Source organism: Pelophylax lessonae (assembly GCF_965119305.1).
Source record: "Pelophylax lessonae genome assembly, chromosome: 11".
In the NCBI taxonomy this organism is placed as follows: Eukaryota; Metazoa; Chordata; class Amphibia; order Anura; family Ranidae; genus Pelophylax; species Pelophylax lessonae.
Window position 1 is genome coordinate 48,660,183 of NC_138778.1, and position 20,228 is coordinate 48,680,410.

Here is a 20,228-nt window from a genome sequence, read left to right on the forward strand (position 1 = left end):
GTAAAAAAAAAAGTGAAAGTGCCATAAAAATATCCCATAGTTTGTAGATGCGATAATTTTTGCGCAAACCAATCAATATAGGCTTATTGGGATTTTTTTTACTAAAAATATGTAGCAGAATACAAATTGGCCTAAAATGATGAAGACATTTGATTTTTTTAAAAAATTTTTATTGGATATGTTTTATAGCGGAAAGTAAAAAAAAAAAAAAAAAAATATATATATATATATATATATATATATATATATATATATATATATATATATATATATATATATATTTTTTTTTTTTTTTTTTTTTTTTCAGAATTGTCATTCTTTTTTTGTTTAGTCCCGGTTCACACATATGCGATGCGGGAACCCTGTGAATCCACTGGGGGTTCCCTCATCACATTCAAATCGCAGGTAGTTCACACTGCCATATGCGAATCGCTGGGGGTGTCAATATAAAGTTAACGACACCCCCAGATCAATTTGCATATAGCAGTGTGAACTGTCAGTTGAATCGGATCGCATAGGTGTGAACCACCATGCAGTCCGATTTTGCTGCACACCCAAAAAAGGGTCCTGTGCGTGTTCGTGTTCTGTCTGAATCCGATGCAAATTCAGCCATACAACCTGTGTGGCTGAATTTACAGCGCACAGACATCACATGGGATTTGCAGAGCAGTGCGCTCCGAATCACATGCAATGTCTGCCATCGCTAAAGTGTGAACAGGGACTTATAGCGCAAAAAATAAAGACTGCAGAGGTGATCAAATACCACCACAAGAAAGCTCTATTTGTGGGGGAAAAAAAGGACATCAATTGTATTTGGATACAGCGTCGCACGACCGTGCAATTGTCAGTTAAAGTAACGCAGTGTCGTATCGCAAAAAATGGCCTGATCATTAAGGGGATAAAACCTTCCAGGGCTGAAGTGGTTAAATAACTAGTGACAGCCTGTCCATTGGGGGTGCAAGGGCACTGCCCCCCCCCATCCATGCGTCCGGCCCCTAATCTACATGCAGGGCGCTGGACGCATGGATTCCAATAGGGGATTTTTTTGAAGCACGTGATTAAAGCCAGAGGCTCTAATAGGCTTCAAAAAAGGGTGGGCTCGGGGTGGAGAGCACTGCACCTTGAGCCCACCCAGTTGTATGACAGTAGCGAATAAATATTCGCTATTATCACACTGATTTTCCTCCCAGCCAATCAGGAAGTGGGTCGCGAGACCCCCTTCCCTGATTGGCTAAGAAGAGAAGCGATTTTACTGGCCAGGAAGAGGGAGGGGACGTACAGCCGGAGGAGACTCACAGCCGCTCTGGGAAGGAACAGGTAAGGATGCTGACTGGGGGAGGAGGGAGGGGGTGGTAGATTTGATTGCCGGCCGGCCTTCCCGCCAGGGGGGGTTGGTTTTGCCCCCGCCAATTTTTATTCACCAGCCGCCACTGTAAATAACCCCACTATACAGGGGAGGACTGGGCCAGGAGGCAGGGAGGCAATTGCCCCCTGGGCCACTCTGATGCCCTGTAAAAAGGCTTCGCCGCTTCTGCCACAGAAGAGGAGTAAAAAGTCTCTGCCACTGACCTACTGAGTGCAGGTTGAAGACAAGGACAGGGGACATGCCTCCCCCCCCCCCCAGCATGGATGGTGTACGCTGTGTCAGAGCAGAGGCCGGTTCTATGCCCCACTGGAGACTTTCCTCCAGGCCCAACCGAGCTGTCCCAGCTCCTCCAACCGCCCTCTGCTGGCCAGGTTAGGAACCCGGATTAAGCCGGTGAGTAGAGAGTACCTGGAGAGGAGCTTCAGCCTGGAATGGGGGTCAGGAGGAGAACAGGAGGATGGAGAGTGGGAGGGGAGCCGAGTCGCTGCACCATGGGCCTCTGGTTTGTACTTGCCCCCTGGGCCGAAAGTCGCCAGTCAGCCCCTGCCACCATATGTGTAGTTTTTGAACAGCTAGCCTTAGAAATCATTGTACAACCTAACCACAGTGCTCAGGTATGTCTGGTAAAGAAACAGGTGCAAGTTACTTCTGCATTTCAATTCTCGTTCTTTAGCGCTTTGAGTTCCATTTGTTTTTATTAATTATTTTCAGTAAGAAACTCTTCCATTGCTAATTAAAATAAGCTGAAGAAAAGAAGACTTTGACCTTACAAGAGTGGGATGACTCCATATAAAAATAGTTTTGAGATGAGTAAGTGTAGTTATTGTAACCAGATTGTGTGCGTTCTCCATTTCCAGCTGTTGTTTGATCAGTGTCACACCCACAAAGATTCAAAGGCAAATTAAATTAACCCTTAACATGCACAGGGGGTACCACCAATCTACAGAGAGCTGGTGGCATACTTGGCATACACAGGACCCAAACTATAATGACCCATTAACATTTAAACTGAACCTTCACTCAAAATAACATTTTCTCCCCCATTATCTTCCTCCTCCGCTTTTTCTTAAAAAAAAATGAGCTTTATATTTATTTACTTTTTTTTTTGTATTTGTCCCTGCGCAAGGTAGTGGCAGAGGGACGCAGGTTTTCACAGGTTATCAATGTACAGAGGAAATCATTACTTGAGAGCCCAATTGTGGTAAGCTGCTGAACACAAGCCAAAGATGGTGACCCCCCCCCCCCCCAGGGGAAGTCGTTTACTTAAAGCGAGGCATTCAAGGGGTCTATGTATGAAATGCATCACATGCACAATCAAGAACATTTCCATACTTTATTGTGTTTGTGCTTGTATTGTCAGTGCCATCTAGTGGCCACAACACATTTGTTTCCTGATGGAGGTATTTCTGGGATAGAAATTGCCTTATGGCCACTAGTTGGCGCTGACGATATAGGAACTTCCAATAAAGAAAATATGGCAATTTTAGTCCAGTTTATGCGGATGTTTTGTCATAATTGCACAGTGAATATTTTATACATAGAGCCCCAAGTGTATCCCCAAGAGTCAAAGAGAGCATCAAATGAAAAATCCTAAGTCCATAATCTTTATTGTTCAACTGGTTACCACAAGCATAGCAAGAGACCGCTGACGCGTTTTATGGGCCATTCAATCCCCCTTCATCATAGCTTCTATAAAACTACAAAAATTGGATGTGCTGAGACTGGTAGAAGTGCATGATGGTTCAGGAAGTGGCATCAGCTGCTGAACTTGGTGCCAGGTCATTTAGGAATATGAGGGAAATGGCAGGGAGAGGATGGTACTACCCTGCATTACCATTTGTGATACACATATACTACTTCTGCCCCCTTGAATTCCTGCTATGCTCACCAGTCAATAGAAACAGTCAGAAAAAACAACCCCACTTACTAGGTGGGGGCCCATATGTGGGGAAAGACAAGGGAATTGCTTTAATATGGTGGAGGACCAGAGAATTGCCCCTATATGATGAAGACCAAGGAATTGCCCCTATATGGTGAAGACCAGGGAATCACCCCCATATGTTGAAAACCAAAGAGTTGCACCTATCTGGTGGAGGACCAGGGAGGTGCCCTCATATGGTGGCGGACCAGGCAATTGCACCTATATGGTGGAGAACCAGGGAAGTGCCCTCTTATGGTGGAGGACCAGGGAAATGCCCTCATATGGTGGAGGACCAGGGAATTGCCCCTATATGGTGGAGGACTGGGAAGTGCCCTCATATGGTGGAGGACCAGGGAATTGCCCCTATATGGTGGAGGACTGGGAAGTGCCCTCATATGGTGGAGGACCAGGGAATTGCACCTATATGGTGGAGGACTAGGGAAGTGCCCTCATATGGTGGAGGACCAGGGAATTGCACCTATATGGTGGAGGTCTGGGGAAGTGCCCTCATATGGTGGAGGACCAGGGAATTGCACCTATATGGTGGAGGACTGGGGAAGTGCCCTCATATGGTGGAGGACCAGGGAATTGCACCCATATGGTGAAGGACTGGGGAAGTGCCCTCATATGGTGGAGGACCAGGCAATTGCACCTATATGGTGGAGGACTAGGGAAGTGCCCTCATATGGTGGAGGACCAGGGAATTGCACCTATATGGTGGAGGACCAGAGAAGTGCCCTCATATGGTGGAGGACCAGGGAATTGCATCTATATGGTGGAGGACTAGGGAAGTGCCCTCATATGGTGGAGGACCAGGGAATTGCCCCTATATGGTGGAAGACTCATGATCACGTTTCAGAGCTGCATGTGAAATAACTGCATTAGACTCAGAATAAGTAGCACACAAACTTAAGTAAATTGAGTCATGGCCAGAAGTACAGGTCCAAAAGTATTCGTGGCAATGCAGACAGTTCCTATTTCACAAACAGATAAATAAGGACAATATTTGCTTAGCTGCAATTCTCGCCATATACTAATGGTTTTATTACTATGCTGTTGTGTATTACACAAATATGTACAGTATGTGTAATTGTCCTGCCTGTGCTGTGTTCTCTCCCCAGTAAAGTACATGAAGGAGATATCCCCCTTTTTCAAAGGCCCCATTACCGGTGGCCCAGGGAGCTGGGATAATACACCACCTGTCCTTCCACAGAAGAGGGGCTCCCCTGCTCTGCCCCCCCGGGATATAAAGGATGGAAAGAGTATTCCGCTAAAGATGTGTTTTGTGTCCCGCACCTTCTTGCCTGCTGATCCAGAGCCCAGGTATAAAGTGGAGATGCCCCACATAAGTACGCAAACTAACATGCTAATACCATAAGTATTTCTAACAAGAATGTCTGTGCCTATATATGTTATGCAATCAGATCATGGGTGGTGGGAGATGCTTTGGTTGGGGTCTTATTCAGCTAGGCCTTTGATGGGATCTCATTTAACTGGTTCTGTGGTGGGGTTACATTGGAATGGGTCTATGGTGGGGTCACATTCAACTGGGTCTATGCTGGGGTCACATGCATTTGGGTTCTATGCGGGGATGGGGCCTATGGCAGTACTCACATTCAGTTGGGTCTATGGTGGGGTCACATTCAGGTGGGTTTATGGTGGGATCACATTCAGCTGGGTCTATAGTGAGGTCCCATACAACTGGATCTGTGGTGGAGTTGCGTTGAAATGGGTCTATGGTGGAGTCACATTCAACTGGGTCTGTGGTGAGGTTCCATTCAGCTGGGTCTGTGGTGGGGTCACATTCGGTTAGGCCAATGATGGGGTCACATTCAGTTGGGTCTATGGTGGGGTCACATTCAGTAGGGTCTATGGTGGGGTCACATTTAACTGGGTCTGTGGTGAGGTCCCATTCAGCTGGGTCTGTGGTGGAGTCACATTCAGTTAGGTCAGTGGTGGGGTCACATTCAGTTGGGCCTATGGTGGGGTCACATTCAGCTTGGTTTATGGTGAGATCACATTCAGCTGGGTCTATAGTGAGGTCCCAGTACAACTGTGATCTGTGGTGGAGTTGGGTTGAAATTGGTCTATGGTGGAGTCACATTTAACTGGGTCTGTGGTGAGGTCCCATTCAGCTGGGTCTGTGGTGGAGTCACATTCAGTTAGGTCAGTGGTGGGGTCACATTCAGTTGGGCCTATGGTTTGGTCACATTCAGTTGGGCCTATGGTGGGGTCACATTCAGTTGGACCTATGGTGCGGTCACATTCAGTTGGGCCTATGGTGGGGTCACATTCAGTTGGGTCTATGGTGGGCTCCCATTCAGCTGGGTTTATGGTGGGGTCACAATAAGCTGGGCCTTTGATGGGCTCTAATTCAACTGGGTCTGTAGTGGGGTTAAATTCGGTTGGGTCTATAGTGGGGTCAAATTGTGTGCTTAAGAGGCAGTGGAGTTACCTATTAGTAGGTGGCAGCATTCAGCTGAACGTCTTCTGTAAACTTGAAGTTTTTTCATCACTCCTGTAAGTAGATACTTAAGAAAGCTGTGAAACGTCTTCAACATTACAGATGAATGTGACGTCACCATAAACCCAGTTGAATGGAACCCCAACATAGGCCCAGCTGAATGTGATCCCACCATAGATTTAGTTGATTACGACTCCACATTAGACAGATTTATATGTGACCTCACTATAGATCCAGTTGAATATGACCTACCATAGACCCAGTTAAATGTAACCCCACCAAAGACCCAGTTAAATGTGACCTACCATATACTCAGTTGAACGTGACCTTCCAGAGACCCAGGTAAATGTGACCCCACCATAGACTCATTTGAATGTAACCCCACCACATCCTAACTGAATGTGACTTACTACTACTAGCTATACCAGGACTTGGTTAAATGAGAACCTTCACATACAGACATTAGTGTTCACAACACATGCATGCAGGATGCTATAGAGATATTTGGAGGCCACGAGAATCTTTTGATATTGCGCACAATACAACAACGTATTCTGGTCTTCTCCATGATAAGCTCAGAGTGCAAAAATATTAGTGTACATTACATACGTACCACTGGCCCAAATATCTTAAAACAGTCCATGGTTCAATCATTGAGTTGACTTCTCTATCAAGCATATGTCCCATTCAAATGTCTCATGAATTCTTGGAATGTCAGCACGTTTAACATTTTCTGTGTTTTTTTCCTGTAGATATCTTGAGATTTGTTCTGCAGATGGTAGAGATGTTCTTTTCCTTCGAGCAAAGGATGCAGGGACAGCCCAGTCATGGTTCAGTGCCATTCACAGTAATGTCAACGCTCTAATACCAAGAGTCCGCGAGGATATTAAACAGATCCTGGGCAAGGAGGTCAAACACATGGGCTGGCTGACTGAACAGGTACAAGATGTCCTCCTGAAAGGAGGACTGTATGTGCATGACATGATCACAGCTTCTACAGCCTCCCACAGTCTGCTTTCTGAAGCAATTAAATTCAATCTAAACCCAATCACTAAAATGTCATATAAACTTTAACATGCCAAAGCCCAATTCCAGGCTCTGTGCTAATCCCTAGCAGATAGTCCCCGCCTTCCCGCCACTGGTTGTAATTTATGCTCTTTGTGTACTTACCTTTTCCGAGGTCTTTCGTATTCTTTAAGCTGGGCAGTCCCCGCTGATACAGAGAGTGGCACTAGTACCCTGTGAATAAAGGATGCTATTTAATGCCCCATCAGAGGCCATGATGGTGTGAGCTCAGTCTTCCAGGTTGAGTAATGCTGGGTACTATTCAACGTGGAAGAATGAGGACATCATGTGGGGAAGGCAGGGCTGGTGCAACAAAAACAATGGTGTGCATTTTGCATTTATTTTACCTTACCTTGACCTTGGACCCTTACCTTGAACCGAACACTATCCTTGACATGCCCCCTAGATCAAGCCTTGGTCTAACTATTGTTTTCTTTATTTTTTAGATTTTTATTTGTATTTTTTACACACTTTTTGTTTACATATTTCTCCTCTGGCAATTAGAAAAAGATGCAATGTATCTTTCTCTCCATTCAGAGGGGAAAAAAAAAAAAAACACGGGTGGACTGCACAGTGACTGATCACTGTGATAGCCAATCAGAAGCAATCACAGTGATCAGGAACCAGGACTACCCAGTTCCTGATTGTTCGTAGGAGACCTGGAAAACTCAGTGCGAGCCCGGTCTCTGTGCTCCGTGGTCCCCCCTCCCCCCCATACTGGGATCTTAAGGCAACTGCCTAAGCAACCTTATGCTGGCCCTGGCGCTGAGGAAGTACTGTGGAGAACAGCTGTGAAGTATTGCAGTCTGAATTATTTTGGCATAATCCTGCAATGTGCACGAGAGCTAAGCTTCTGCTGGGTCTCTCATTCCCCATTGGCTGAGACATTGGCTCCTGCTACTGTCAATCACAGCCAGTAAGCCAATGAGGAGAGAGCAGGGGACAGGCCCAAGCCATGGCTCTGTGTCTTTAATGTATGCATAGAGCTAAGGCCCCATAGCAAGCAGCTTGCTATTAGGGGCACTGGCTGAAGGGGAAGAGCCAGGAGCGCCAGTGGGGGACCCGGGAAGAGGAGGATCGGGGCTGCCCTGTTCAAAACCATTACACAGATCAGATAAGTATAACATGTTTGTTATTTAAAAAAACAAAATGATCCTTTAATGTCACTTTAAGTAAAGCGTTATTTCTACCCTGTCATATAAATGCTGGATAGAGACAAAGAAGAGGCTGTCACAACACAGGCATAAAAATATGGAATAATATAAAAGTTAATGATGCTGAACAATAGCATTTCTACTGATAATAATTGTAAAAAGATTGTAATATCAACATTATCAGGTAAAGGCAGGTGCGTAGATAAGAGGGGGGTCAGGGGGGTCCAACCCCCCCCCGCATTGGTCATTTTCACAGCAGCTAGGCTAGTGTAGCCTATCAGCTGCGTGAGCCGCACTGCCACTGGGAAGACCACCTGTCTCATCCACGAGGCTGACAGCCAGGGCCCAGCTTACATTGAAGCCGTGTTTACTATTTGCTTCACTAACAGATGTGCCTGCTGGGGGCGCTGTATATACTGTATATACTTACATACCATAATTTGTCACAGCGTGGCAGGAGTGATAATTATTGTTCTCTGGGTACTCAAGGCTGAACCCCCCCCCAAGGGAAAAAATTATCTACTGCCCTGGGTGAAGGTAAATCTCCCTAATGGGACATAAATGGCAAAAAATCCAGCGACTTTCATCCATTTCCTACTCTATATAAAAGAAGAAAAAAATATAGGTACACTTTCTGTAAGTGCTTTGTTCTATATCTTTGGCTAATAATCAATATTGATTGGATTGTTTCTCCTTTTCCTGGCCTTTAGCTGACGCCAGAGGGACAGCGGAACCTACTGGCTATTCTTACAGAAAAAGATTTCCTATTGTACAACAGCCTCCCACACACCAGAGAGGGGTTCAGTAAACCAGCCGCCTGCCACCCGCTCATTGCCACCAGGTAAGGGGTAAGCTATGTGATACAAATCTATCTAAATTATTATATCTCAAATTATAAAGCACGGATAATTAAAGCAAACACATCATAATTACTCCCAAAAAATAAGTGATCAAAAAGTGATACAAAAGGCCTCCAAACATGACAAGGTCACAATCAAAAATCCATATAAACACGCCTTCATCAAGATGTATGTGTATAGTCCAGTGGCATATCGTCCTAAAATTTTCACCACCATAAAATTCTTCCTAATGCTGGACATAGATTATGCAATTTTCTTCAGGCTGGGTTCACATATATGTGAACTGGATGCAGGTTTTTCTTTGAGTGTGTCACACAGGTCCGGGGTGGCTGCGGTCCAGATTGCAGAAGGGTCCTGTGTGTCTTTGGGTCTGGTTCAGGTGCGAATTCAGGTAAAAATGCGGACCTGAATGGCACACGAACCAGTGAAGAGGGACGCAACTGGACCCCATGCTGTGATCCATGGCCGCACATATGTGAACCAGGCCTCAGGTTAAGGGAAAGAAAATCACTCAATCAACACAGTCAGTGTTGTTGGGGTAAAGCCTCAGACTGCACTATTGTATTCTGCCAGCAGGGGGCGCAGGAGCATTCCTGGCAGGCAGAGTGCAATGTTACCGCTGGTGGCTATTGTCGCTGGCAGTAACCGTATGTAGAAAAATCCAGCATGCTGGTTGTATCCAAGTTGATCAATCAATCAACTTGGCTACAATCAGCCTGCCCACACATGGTTCAAATCTCGGCCGGTTCAGCAGGAACCGGCCAAGATTCGAGCCATGTATGGGCAGGCTGATTGTAACTAAGTTGATTTATTCAAACCGTCAGCCGGCTTAAAGTCCTTCCTTCACCGCACTTAGGAAATGTACTTACAAAAAGTGCATTCCTATCTTGTTATGGAATAGGCAAATACAGCTTGTGCAGGCTCAAAACGGATGGGAATTACACTTGCTTCTCATTCAGGGTAGTACTTCTCCACCTTCCACTTATTAATTCCATTATATGGATAGGCATGGAGACATTTTGTCCCCTATGTGAGAATTTTTTTTTTAAATTGTAAAAAATGTAAGTCACACCCAAGCACAAAAAATCCTAAAATCCTAAAATAAAAAATTTTGAGGCCCCCACATTCACACACACACACGAATGTAAACAGACATGTCGGGGGCGCCTACGCACTAAAAGGTGATTGCGAGACACATTGCATATTGCGTGGACGAAAGAGTGAGAGTAAAAATTCTAGCTCCAGAGTTCCCATGTAACGCTAAATTGATGACCTATATGGGGCTTTTAAAGTGTTGCGTTTGTGTGCCCTAAAATTAACTTTACTGTATTTTTTACTGAAATTTTGCATTTCTTAGACCTTTGCTGTAATATCGTGTAACATAAAAAAATTGGAACTACCACTCTAGGTCAGGGGGTGTCAAAACTATTCAATCACAGGCCGCATCAGCATTATGGTTGCCCTCAAAGGGCTGGTTGTATCTGCAAGAATATATAAATGTATCATATTAAATATAGTTACAAAGTTACAGTTAGTCAGGTTGAAAAAAGTCCATCTGGCTCGACTAATAAAAAAAAAAAAAAAAAAACCAGTAAAGAAAACCCAACCATACAATCCCATATACACATTCCTATACCCGCAGTTGATCCAGAGGAAGGAAAAAACCCCAGCAAAGCATGATCCAATTTGGTACAGCAGGGGAAAAAAAATCCTTCCTCATCCCCCGAGAGGCAATCGGATATTCCCTGGATCAACTTTACCTATAAATATTAGTACCCATTTATATTACGTACACCCAGGAAAGAATCCAGGCCTTTTTTAAAGCAATCTAGTGAGCTAACCAGAACCACCTCTGGAGGGAGTCTATTCCACATTTTCACAGCTCTTACTGTGAAGAAACCTTTCTGTATTTGGAGACAAAATCTGTTTTCCTCTAGACGTAAAGAGTGCCCCCTTGTCCTCTGTGTTGACCTTAACCACTTCCCAACCGTCATATAGTAAAATGACGGCCGCAAAGTGGTTGTCCCATCCTGGCCGGGCGTCATATGACGTCCAGCGGGATAGGCAGAGTGGCGATCGGTGGTGCAGTGTGTCAGAGTGACACACCGCATCTCCGATCCTGGTAAAGAGCCTATGACGTAGGCTCTTTACCATGTGATCAGCTGTGTCCAATCACAGCTGGTCACATAGTAAATAGGAAGTGCCGTTGATCGCCTTTCCTCAGTTCGCGCCTGACATGCGAGAGTAGAGGAGAGACGATCAGCGGCTCTCCTGACAGGGCGTTGATTACCAGTGCAGACCCTTGAGGGATGCCACTAGAGCCATCAGGGATTGCCCACCCTTGGCCACCAGGGATGCCAATCAGTGCTCAGGGAGCCTGTTGGTGACCCCCTCATCAGTGCTGCCCATCGTTGCCATCTGTCATTGCCATCTGTCAGTGCTGCCCACCAGTGCCCATCAGTGTCGCCTATCAGTGCCACCTATCAGTGCCCATCAATGCTGCATATCAGTGCCACCTATCATTGCCCATCAGTTCTGCATATCAATGCCGCCTATCAGTGCTGCATATTAGTGCCACCCCACCAGTGCCTCCTCATCAGTGCCTGCCAGTGCGGCCTCATCAGTGCTCGTCAGTGCAGGAAAAAACGTATTTATTTACAACATTTTATAACATAAACAAAAAACTTTTTTTCTTTTTCAAACTTTATACATTTTTTATTTGTTTGGCAAAAAATAAAAAACCTTGCAGTGATCAAATACCACCAAAAGAAAGCTCCGTTTGTGGGGAAAAAATGACATAAATTTGGTTTAGGTACAGTGTAGCATGACCGCCCAATTGTCATTCAAAATGCAACAGCGCTAAAAGCTGAAAATTGGCCTGGGCTGGAAGGGGGTGTAACTGCCCTGTATGGAAGTGATTAAATTGAACAACTCAACGCCAAGTTTACTATATGGACCCCTTATGTATTTATACATGGTGATCATATTAAATATTTGCCTCAACATTCGATTATTACTGTTTTTAGTAAATAACTTGAGACTTAAGCTGTGAAGGGCGGGTGCAGGCAGGCAGACACAGAGCCCACAGAGGGTGCTATAGCAGACGATGCACGTCTGAAAAAGAGAGTCACACACCGCTTGTATCACCCACAAGAAATTTTCTTGAAGACTGCTCAAATAGAAGAAGGTCCTGCCATGGATGTTTCTTGTGGATGATACCAGCAGTGTGCGACTCTGCATTTCAACTGGCATAGAATTGTATTTTTCTCATAACAATTATAAGGAGAGCATCCCACCCTTCTTTACATCAGATGTCAAGAGCCCCCTTACCATCAGATGTCAAGAGCCCCCTTACCATCAGATGTCAAGAGCCCCCTTACCATCGGATGTCAAGAGCCCCCCTACCATCGGATGTCAAGAGCCCCCCTACCATCGGATGTCAAGAGCCCCCTTACCATCGGATGTCAAGAGCCCCCCTACCATCGGATGTCAAGAGCCCCCTTACCATCGGATGTCAAGAGCCCCCCCTACCATCGGATGTCAAGAGCCCCCCCTACCATCGGATGTCAAGAGCCCCCCCTACCATCGGATGTCAAGAGCCCCCCCTACCATCGGATGTCAAGAGCCCCCCCTACCATCGGATGTCAAGAGCCCCCCCTACTATCGGATGTCAAGAGCCCCCCCTACCATCGGATGTCAAGAGCCCCCCCTACCATCGGATGTCAAGAGCCCCCCCTACCATCGGATGTCAAGAGCCCCCCCTAACATCGGATGTCAAGAGTCCCCCTACCATCGGATGTCAATAGCCCCCCTACCATCGGATGTCAAGAGTCCCACACCCTCCCTTACATCACAGTGCACCCCCCTTACTTTGTGCTCCTGCTGAGAAGAAACTAGGGTCGGAGGTAGAAAGCAGAAAGTACAAGGTCTGCAGCAGGACCAGAGGAGGGCTGGAGTCAGCTGCCAGATTCTGGTGAATGCTGAGACCAAAGGAGGCAGAGACGAGGGGGCACCACAGCTGCACAGAGAGGTGCAGGAACTGTAGGACGGGTTCTGGCCTCTTCTCTGCTGCTGATTGCTGAGACAGGAGGGGAGCAGAGACAAGTCTTACCATGGCTGGACTGAGAAGTGCAGGATCTGGTGGAGGAGTTATGTCCTCCTCACTGCTGCCAACTGCCAAGACAACATAGAGGTGGGGATGAGGGGGGTGCCACAGCTGCAGGAGAGGTGTGAGGGCCACATGAATTGACCTGGCGGGCCATATATGTGCCTGAGGGTGTCTGCTTTCAGAAAATATATAATTTTAGGGGGATTTTATGCAATCTTCAGGTTTAAAATTATTATTTTTTTAAATGTGCAAAAAACAGCTCTGGCAGCGAAAGGCTTTAATTATTAGCGCTGTATAATTTGAGGTATATTTGTTTAAAGTGATTGTAAAGTCTCGTTTAAAAAAATAAAAATAATTAACAAACATGGTTTACTTAGGTCCTCTTAGTCCCTCCCTCCTGTTGAGTGCCACCACAGCAAGCAGCTTTCTATGGGGGCAGCCATGGAGCTGCCATTCGGCCTAGTCCCCTCTCTCTCCTGATTGGCTAACTGACTTTGATTGACAGCCCCAGGAGCCAATGGCGCAGCAGCTGTGTATCAACCAATCAGGAGGGAGAGTCCCAGACTTGTGGACATCTCTAGATAGAGGTGGGGCTCAGGTAAGTATTAGGGAGGCTGCTACAAACAGAAGACTTTTTATCCTAATGCATAGAATACATTAAGATAAAAAACCTTCTGCCTTTACAACCACTTTAAGGGTTCACATTAAAGTGGTTGTATCCTCAAAAAAACAAAAAACAAAAAAAACAAACCCTGCAGGAGAATGGTATAATGTGCTAGTATCGGATACTAGCACATTATGAAATACTCACCTTAGAACGAAGCCCCGGCATGGTCGCCCGGACCCCGCTGAGGCAGCTGACATCTTCCCTTGGCGTCTCTTCCGGGTTTGGCGGCTCCAGCGCTGTGAGTGGCCGGAGCCGCGATGACGTCACTCCCACGCATGTGCGCAGGAGTTCACTTTCCAGCAAGGAGTCGGCAAGATACGCCGGACCTTCAGAGCGCATGCGCCGCTGGTGTCAGCGGCTGCATGCAGGGTGAATATCTCCTAAACCGTGCAGGCTTAGAAGATATTAATTTTACCTACAGGTAAGCCTTATTATAGGCCTTATTATAGGTTTACCTGTAGGTAAAAGTTAAAAAGCGGAGTATACTACCGCTTTAAGGGTTTACTTTAATAGAGCAGCTGCAGTTTATTCACAATAGTTTAGTGTCATTTACTTATAGATATTTATTCATTGAATATTTACACCTTTTTGAGTTTTAAGCCACAGCGCAGGAGGGTTGACACATTTCTATATAAATTGTACTAGTGAATAAAGAGTCCCTGTCATGATTGCATATTGGTGACGTCTGACACTGAATATTCCTAAGTTTAAGGAATTGTTCCTGTTGTGCCACTGAATTAGTAAAACTGGGTATTATAAAAGTGCCCATTCAGGGTCACTTTAGGGTGGGTAGGTAGGTTAAGGTGCACATACCTTCCATCTGATTGCCCACCACTCCATTCTCCTACAAAAGAATTGCTGCTTTGGATCCGCCTATGCAAAGCTGGACCCCCCCCCCCACCCCCATTGCTCATTCGTGATGACTGACAGCTTAGGCCCCTTGTGGTGCATTGTGGGAAGGCAGGAGAGAGAGTTATAATCGCCCCCATACCTGAAAGTATTGGAGGTGTTGTTTTTGTTTCCAGCAGGCAAATAGGGTAACAACTGGAAGTCAAATTTGTAAACCCCACTATATGTTTGTTATGGGTTTCCATTCACCTAATGCAGCTGTAAGTGTTTTATTTATTTATTTTATTTCTTACCTTTCTAGTTTTTTTGGGGCGAGTCTTTGGAAAAACTGAAAGTTGCCCTGAACAATTTCAAAGGGAAATTTGAGGGACAAAGTGGGGACAGACTGGGTTTTCTTTCATTAATATTTGATGCAGAACCCAGATCTTGGGATCTTTTAGGCCCCTTTCACACATACGGACCGTTCATTTCATCAGTTAAGTCACATCAAATGTATCTGTTTTTGGTCAGTTTTTCGTCAGTTTTTTTTACATCCACTACCAATGCAAAAACAGATGAAAAACTGACCGTTTGTCCGTTTGGATCCTTTCATGCGGCCGCTCCGTGTGTCCGCAAATCATCCCATCCGTTTGCGGATGATTTGCGGGCATAATGTAAGTGAATGGCATTGCGGATGTCAGCGGAATACCATCCGCTGACATCCGATTTTCCTCCTTTCAGTTCTGTTCCGTTTTTTCGAATGGAACAGAACCCTATTTTTTAATCCGTGTAAAAAATGGAAAGGAAGGAAAATCGGATGTCAGCGGTGTCATCCGCTGACATCCGCAATGCCATATACTTACATTATGTCCGCATATCATCCGCAAACGGATGGGATGATATGCGGGCACACGGAGCGGATGACAGAAATGTCATCCGCTCCGTGGAAAAAAAAAAAAAAAAGTCCCGCAGCGGACCTTTCACACGGAGCGGCCGTGTGAAAGAAGCCTTTACATCCGTTTTTCATCCGATCCGTTTTTTTTAACGGAAGAAAAATAGGGCTTTCATCCGTTCAAATAAACGGATATTGACGGAAGCGGATAAAAACGGATGTAAATGAATGATCATCCGTTTTTCCATAGGAATGCATTGATGTCCATTTTTCATCCATCAACAGATGGATGAAAAACACAAACGGTCTGTATGTGTGAAAGGGGCTTAACCCTTTTTTTCTGGACAAGATCATATTCAGATACATTTTTATAAATGATAATGAGATCTGCCAGCATAGTACAGACAGGGTTGACTATTAAACATTACCTCCCCAGGCCCCTCTTTAACCCCTTTTCATCTAGCCCCGGCATCCCTTTAACAGGGTCTATGCCCAATGGGCGGGGGGGGGGGGACTGGTCAATCACATGTCCACTGTGATTGGCTATCGCAGTGGTCAGGTGATCCATACCTGTCTCGCCAGCTCTTGATCAATAGTAGAGACTGAGAGCTGTCCTTGACAGCTCGGCCACAGTGCTGGGAGAGTTCCGTGGGCAATAAAGCCCACTGTCCTTGCTGCCGCACATATGCATTACACGGGCAGCAAGAGGTTAAAGTGGTTATCAAGTTGAGACATTTTTCTACTTAAAGTGGTTGTAAACATGAAATATGAACAAAGCATTTCTCTCTGTAGTTTGTACTTGTCTCAATCAAGAGCCCTAAGTGTAATTTCTGTCCGCTGCCTTGTTCCCCTGCTATCAGCATAAGTTCTGACCAGTTTTCCTGACACCAAGAGAAAAATGGTGACAGGGGAGGGAGCTGACTGTCTCCGCTATGTTCCTGTGTGAAGGGGGTGTGTCCCTTCCCTCCAATCAGCTCTCCTCACTGATGTCACTCCAGCTCTCTGCCCCCTGCTTTCCAGAGCTGAGAAATCCTGTGTAAATTCTGCACTTTGAATGAATGTAGGGTAAAGACGGCTGTAGATAAACAAGCACAACTTATGTAGGAGGGTTTGTTTCATCTCTGTGGCCAGTCACTTCACTAGGTATATGGAAGGGTTTACTACCACTTTATTGTATGCCCCCTGCAATAAGGTAAAAAGTGTCCCACTTCCGGTTCTTTTCTCCCCCTCCCTAACACTTACCTGAGCCCTCTCTCAGTCCACAGCTGTGCCCATCTCTCTATTCTCACAGGACAGATTGAGAGCAGCGGGAGCCATTGATGTCAGTAAAACCCTGTGAGGAGGGAGCAGGGGCCTAGCGACGCTGTGTGTCTATGGATGCACACAGCACGGCTCAGGAGCGCAACGGCACGTGTGCCCCCTTAGCAAGGAGAGGAGGAGCAGAGACTGCTGGTGGGGAACCCCAGAAAGGGTAAGGGGTAGCTCTGTGCATTACCATTGTACAAAGCAGGTAAGTATAAATCTTTTTTTTTATTTTACGGAAAAAGATACATTTTCATCCACTTTCACATTACATAGCAGAGCAAAAATTCAGTTTTGAAGTACAGTACTCAGAAAAGACATAAAAAATGTACGCAACACTTTTTAAAGGATAAGTCCAGTCAAAAACGAACTAACTAACGTTAAACCAGCTCTTTGCCACATTCTAAGATTATTCTGTCTAACCCTGTGAAGCAAAAAAATCGCTGTACTTACCTTTTCTACACCCGATCCGGTCCCACGCTGAGCTGTCAGCGGCGGCTTCAGCATGGAGGTGGGTGCAGGAGAGGCACTCAACAACGGAAGCCTCATAGTAAGTCTATGGGTGGCGTCACTCCCCATTCATTTCACAGCCATTGTCAGTCATCTCCTGCACAGACCTTCCGTCACTGGAGACCGGATCGGGTGTAGAAAAGGTAAGTACAGTGATTTTTGCTTTACAAAGTTAGATGGAATAGTCTTAGAATGTGGCAAAGAGCAGGTTTAGCATTAGTTTTTGACTGGACTTATCCTTTAAATATTAAAGTTAAAATGATGCTATGTGAATGGGGACAAATAACAAATAATTATAAAGCAGGTGTTATCCCAATGTGGCTGCAAAAAAAGGAAATACTGGTCACTTTAACGTGTGCTACTACAAATAACTGTATTGCCATCTAGTGGCCATAAATAAGAAGTGCATCACCAATAGCAATAATATGAATCACCATTTGCAGTCTGTTTTAATATTATTTTTATTATCATTATATAGGATTTATATAGCGCCAACAGTTTGCGCACCGCTTTACAATGTGAGGGAAGACAATACAGTTACAATACAATTCAATACAGGAGGAACTAGAGGGCCCTGCTCGTTAGAGCTTACAATCTAATATGAAACATGGTTTAAGGTTATCAGTGTTTAGTGTTGGGACTCTTCCTTTTTAATATCTTTATATTTATAAAGGATATAGGGTCTTGGATTAAAAGTACCATTTCAGTCTTTGCAGATGACACCAAGCTTTGCAGTGGAATAACTTCTTTACAGGATGTCTTCAACTTACAAGCTGATCTCAATGCACTGTTTCATTGGTCAACTATATGGCAAATGAGGTTTAATGTTGATAAATGTAAAGTTATGCTCTTGAGGGTTAAGAATATGCATGCATCATACATACTAGGTGGAGTAGAACTGGAGGAATCCATAGCGGAGAAGGATCTGGGTGTTCAGGTAGATCCTAAGCTTAATAATAGCATGCAATGCCAAGCTGCGGTTCCAAAGCAAGCAAAGTCCTTTCTTGTATTAACAGAGGCATGGACTCCAGAGAGAGAGATATCATTTTGCCCCTGTACAAATCATTAGTAAGACCTCATCTGGGATATGCAGTTCAGTTTTGGGCACCAGTTCTTAAAAAGGATATCGGGGAACTGGGGAAAGTGCAGAGAAGGGCAACCAAACTGATAAGAGGCATGGAGGAGCTATGAGAAAAGATTTGAGGAACTGAATTTATTCTCTCTTGAGAAGAGGAGATTAAGGGGGGCTATGATCAACATGTATAAATACATAAGGGGTCCATATAGCGAACTTGGTGTTGAGTTATTCAATTTAAGGTCAACACAGAGGACAAGGGAGGACTCTTTACGTCTAGAGGAAAATAGATTTCGTCTCCAAATATGGAAAGGTTTCTTCACAGTAAGAGCTGTGAAAATGTGGAATAGACTCTCTCCAGAGATGGTTCTGGCTAGCTCAGTAGATTGCTTTAAAAAAAGGCCTGGATTATTTTCCTAGGTGTGCATAATATAAATGGGTACTAATATTTATAGGTAAAGTTGATCCAGGGAATATCTGATTGCCTCTCGGGGGATCAGGAAGGAATTTCTTTCCCCTGCTGGAGAAAATTGGATCATGCTTTACTGGAGTTTTTCGCCTTCCTCTGGATCAACTGCGGGTATAGGATTGTGTATATGGGGTTGTATGGTTGGGCTTTCTTTACTGTTTTTTGTTTTTTTATTGGTTGAGCCAGATGGACTTGTGTCTTTTTTTAACCTGACTAACTATGTAACTATGTAACATGCTGTTAGGCGGACTAAGGGTTTGAAGATATTACCTGGATTTCTTCTCTGTTAAGAATCTCTAAATATTGTGGGAATTTACTTCTTTATCACTAAAGTATGACCGATTTTTTTTTTTTTTTTTTTTTTGTGCTTTAATGATTTTTTAATTTTTATAGAATATTATCAGCATAGTTCTTCCTTAAAATGAACCTTTATAGAGGGCTCTCAAATGCAAATGTGATGTCTGCAGTCTAAAGTACAGTATATGCAAACCCTCATCTTCCAAAACAACCCATTCATTTTAAAAGTGGTTCTACAGCCTTAAGGTTTTTCAGCTTAATGCGATTTGTACATTAAGGTGAAAAACCTTCTGTGCTGCAAAATCCCCTTCAGCCCCACAACCCCCCCTATTTCTTACCTGAGCCCAATCCAAGCCAGAGACCTGCAACAGTTCGCTCCTTCCTGGGAAGATTAATAGCAGCGAGAGCCAATGGCTCCCGCTGCTGTCAATCAAGTGCTGTGATGATGGAGTGGGGGGGTGGGGGGAGGTAGGCAGGGCAGTCTGCAGACAGGGCGGCTCAGGAGTGAGCATGCATGGGTGCCACCATGGAAAGCAGGCCTGGGCAGGAAAGATGATAAAGTGCCCTGTATTGAAGTGGTTAAACAGGGGACACTTTTCTCGATTCGTTTTGAAGTATAAAGAGGTAATTTAACTCAAATATTTCTGTTATCCTTCACAGGCTTGTACACTCTGGGCCCCCCAAGAGTTCACCGCTCTACGACACCGAGCTGGCCTTTGCTCTTCGTTCTGGCACACAGAAGGGGGTGGAAACTCATTTGTTCAGCGTGGCAATGCCGAGAGAGCTGGCGGAGTGGACCCGGGCATTAGTAGATGGATGCCACAATGCAGCAGAGCTTATACAAGAGGTGACAACAGGTGAGAGAAGTGCAGCTCAAAAACAATGCGAGGCAAAATCCCCCTAAAAGACAGGCATTGAGGAGGCTCAACTGCCTCTGAAAAGTGATCAACCATGGATCTCTTTTCAGTGGGGTGACCAATTCCCCCACCAGTGTGAAAAAGGCCTGATGAAAGCATCATTAGGAGTCAGTTCTTAATTTGCTTGCATTTCTCTACTGCCCGACTGGCCATGATTCCTATGTACAGCGAGCAATACACAGCTAGACTTCTCTCTACAGGCTGAAGCAGAAAAAATGAACAGTTTTTGCCACCCACACTAAGCAGCACAGATGGAGGAATCTCCCCTGCCGGCTATTTTATTCAAGCAACTGCGGGGGACTGCAGCTGGATGAATACCCAAACAGTGACTGA

The 20,228-nt window shown here is 45.1% G+C and overlaps 1 protein-coding gene across 1 annotated transcript in view; it reads left to right on the top strand.

Moving 5' to 3' along the window:
- The window catches only part of SNTA1 (syntrophin alpha 1), a 101,944-nt gene that overhangs the window by 73,425 nt on the left and 8,291 nt on the right, over positions 1-20,228 (top strand). Inside the window, exons 3-6 of the mRNA XM_082271841.1 lie at positions 4,409-4,610; positions 6,504-6,690; positions 8,681-8,811; positions 19,639-19,835. Of these exons, the coding sequence (XP_082127967.1) occupies positions 4,409-4,610; positions 6,504-6,690; positions 8,681-8,811; positions 19,639-19,835 (717 nt within the window). The remainder of the gene's footprint in view (positions 1-4,408; positions 4,611-6,503; positions 6,691-8,680; positions 8,812-19,638; positions 19,836-20,228) is intronic.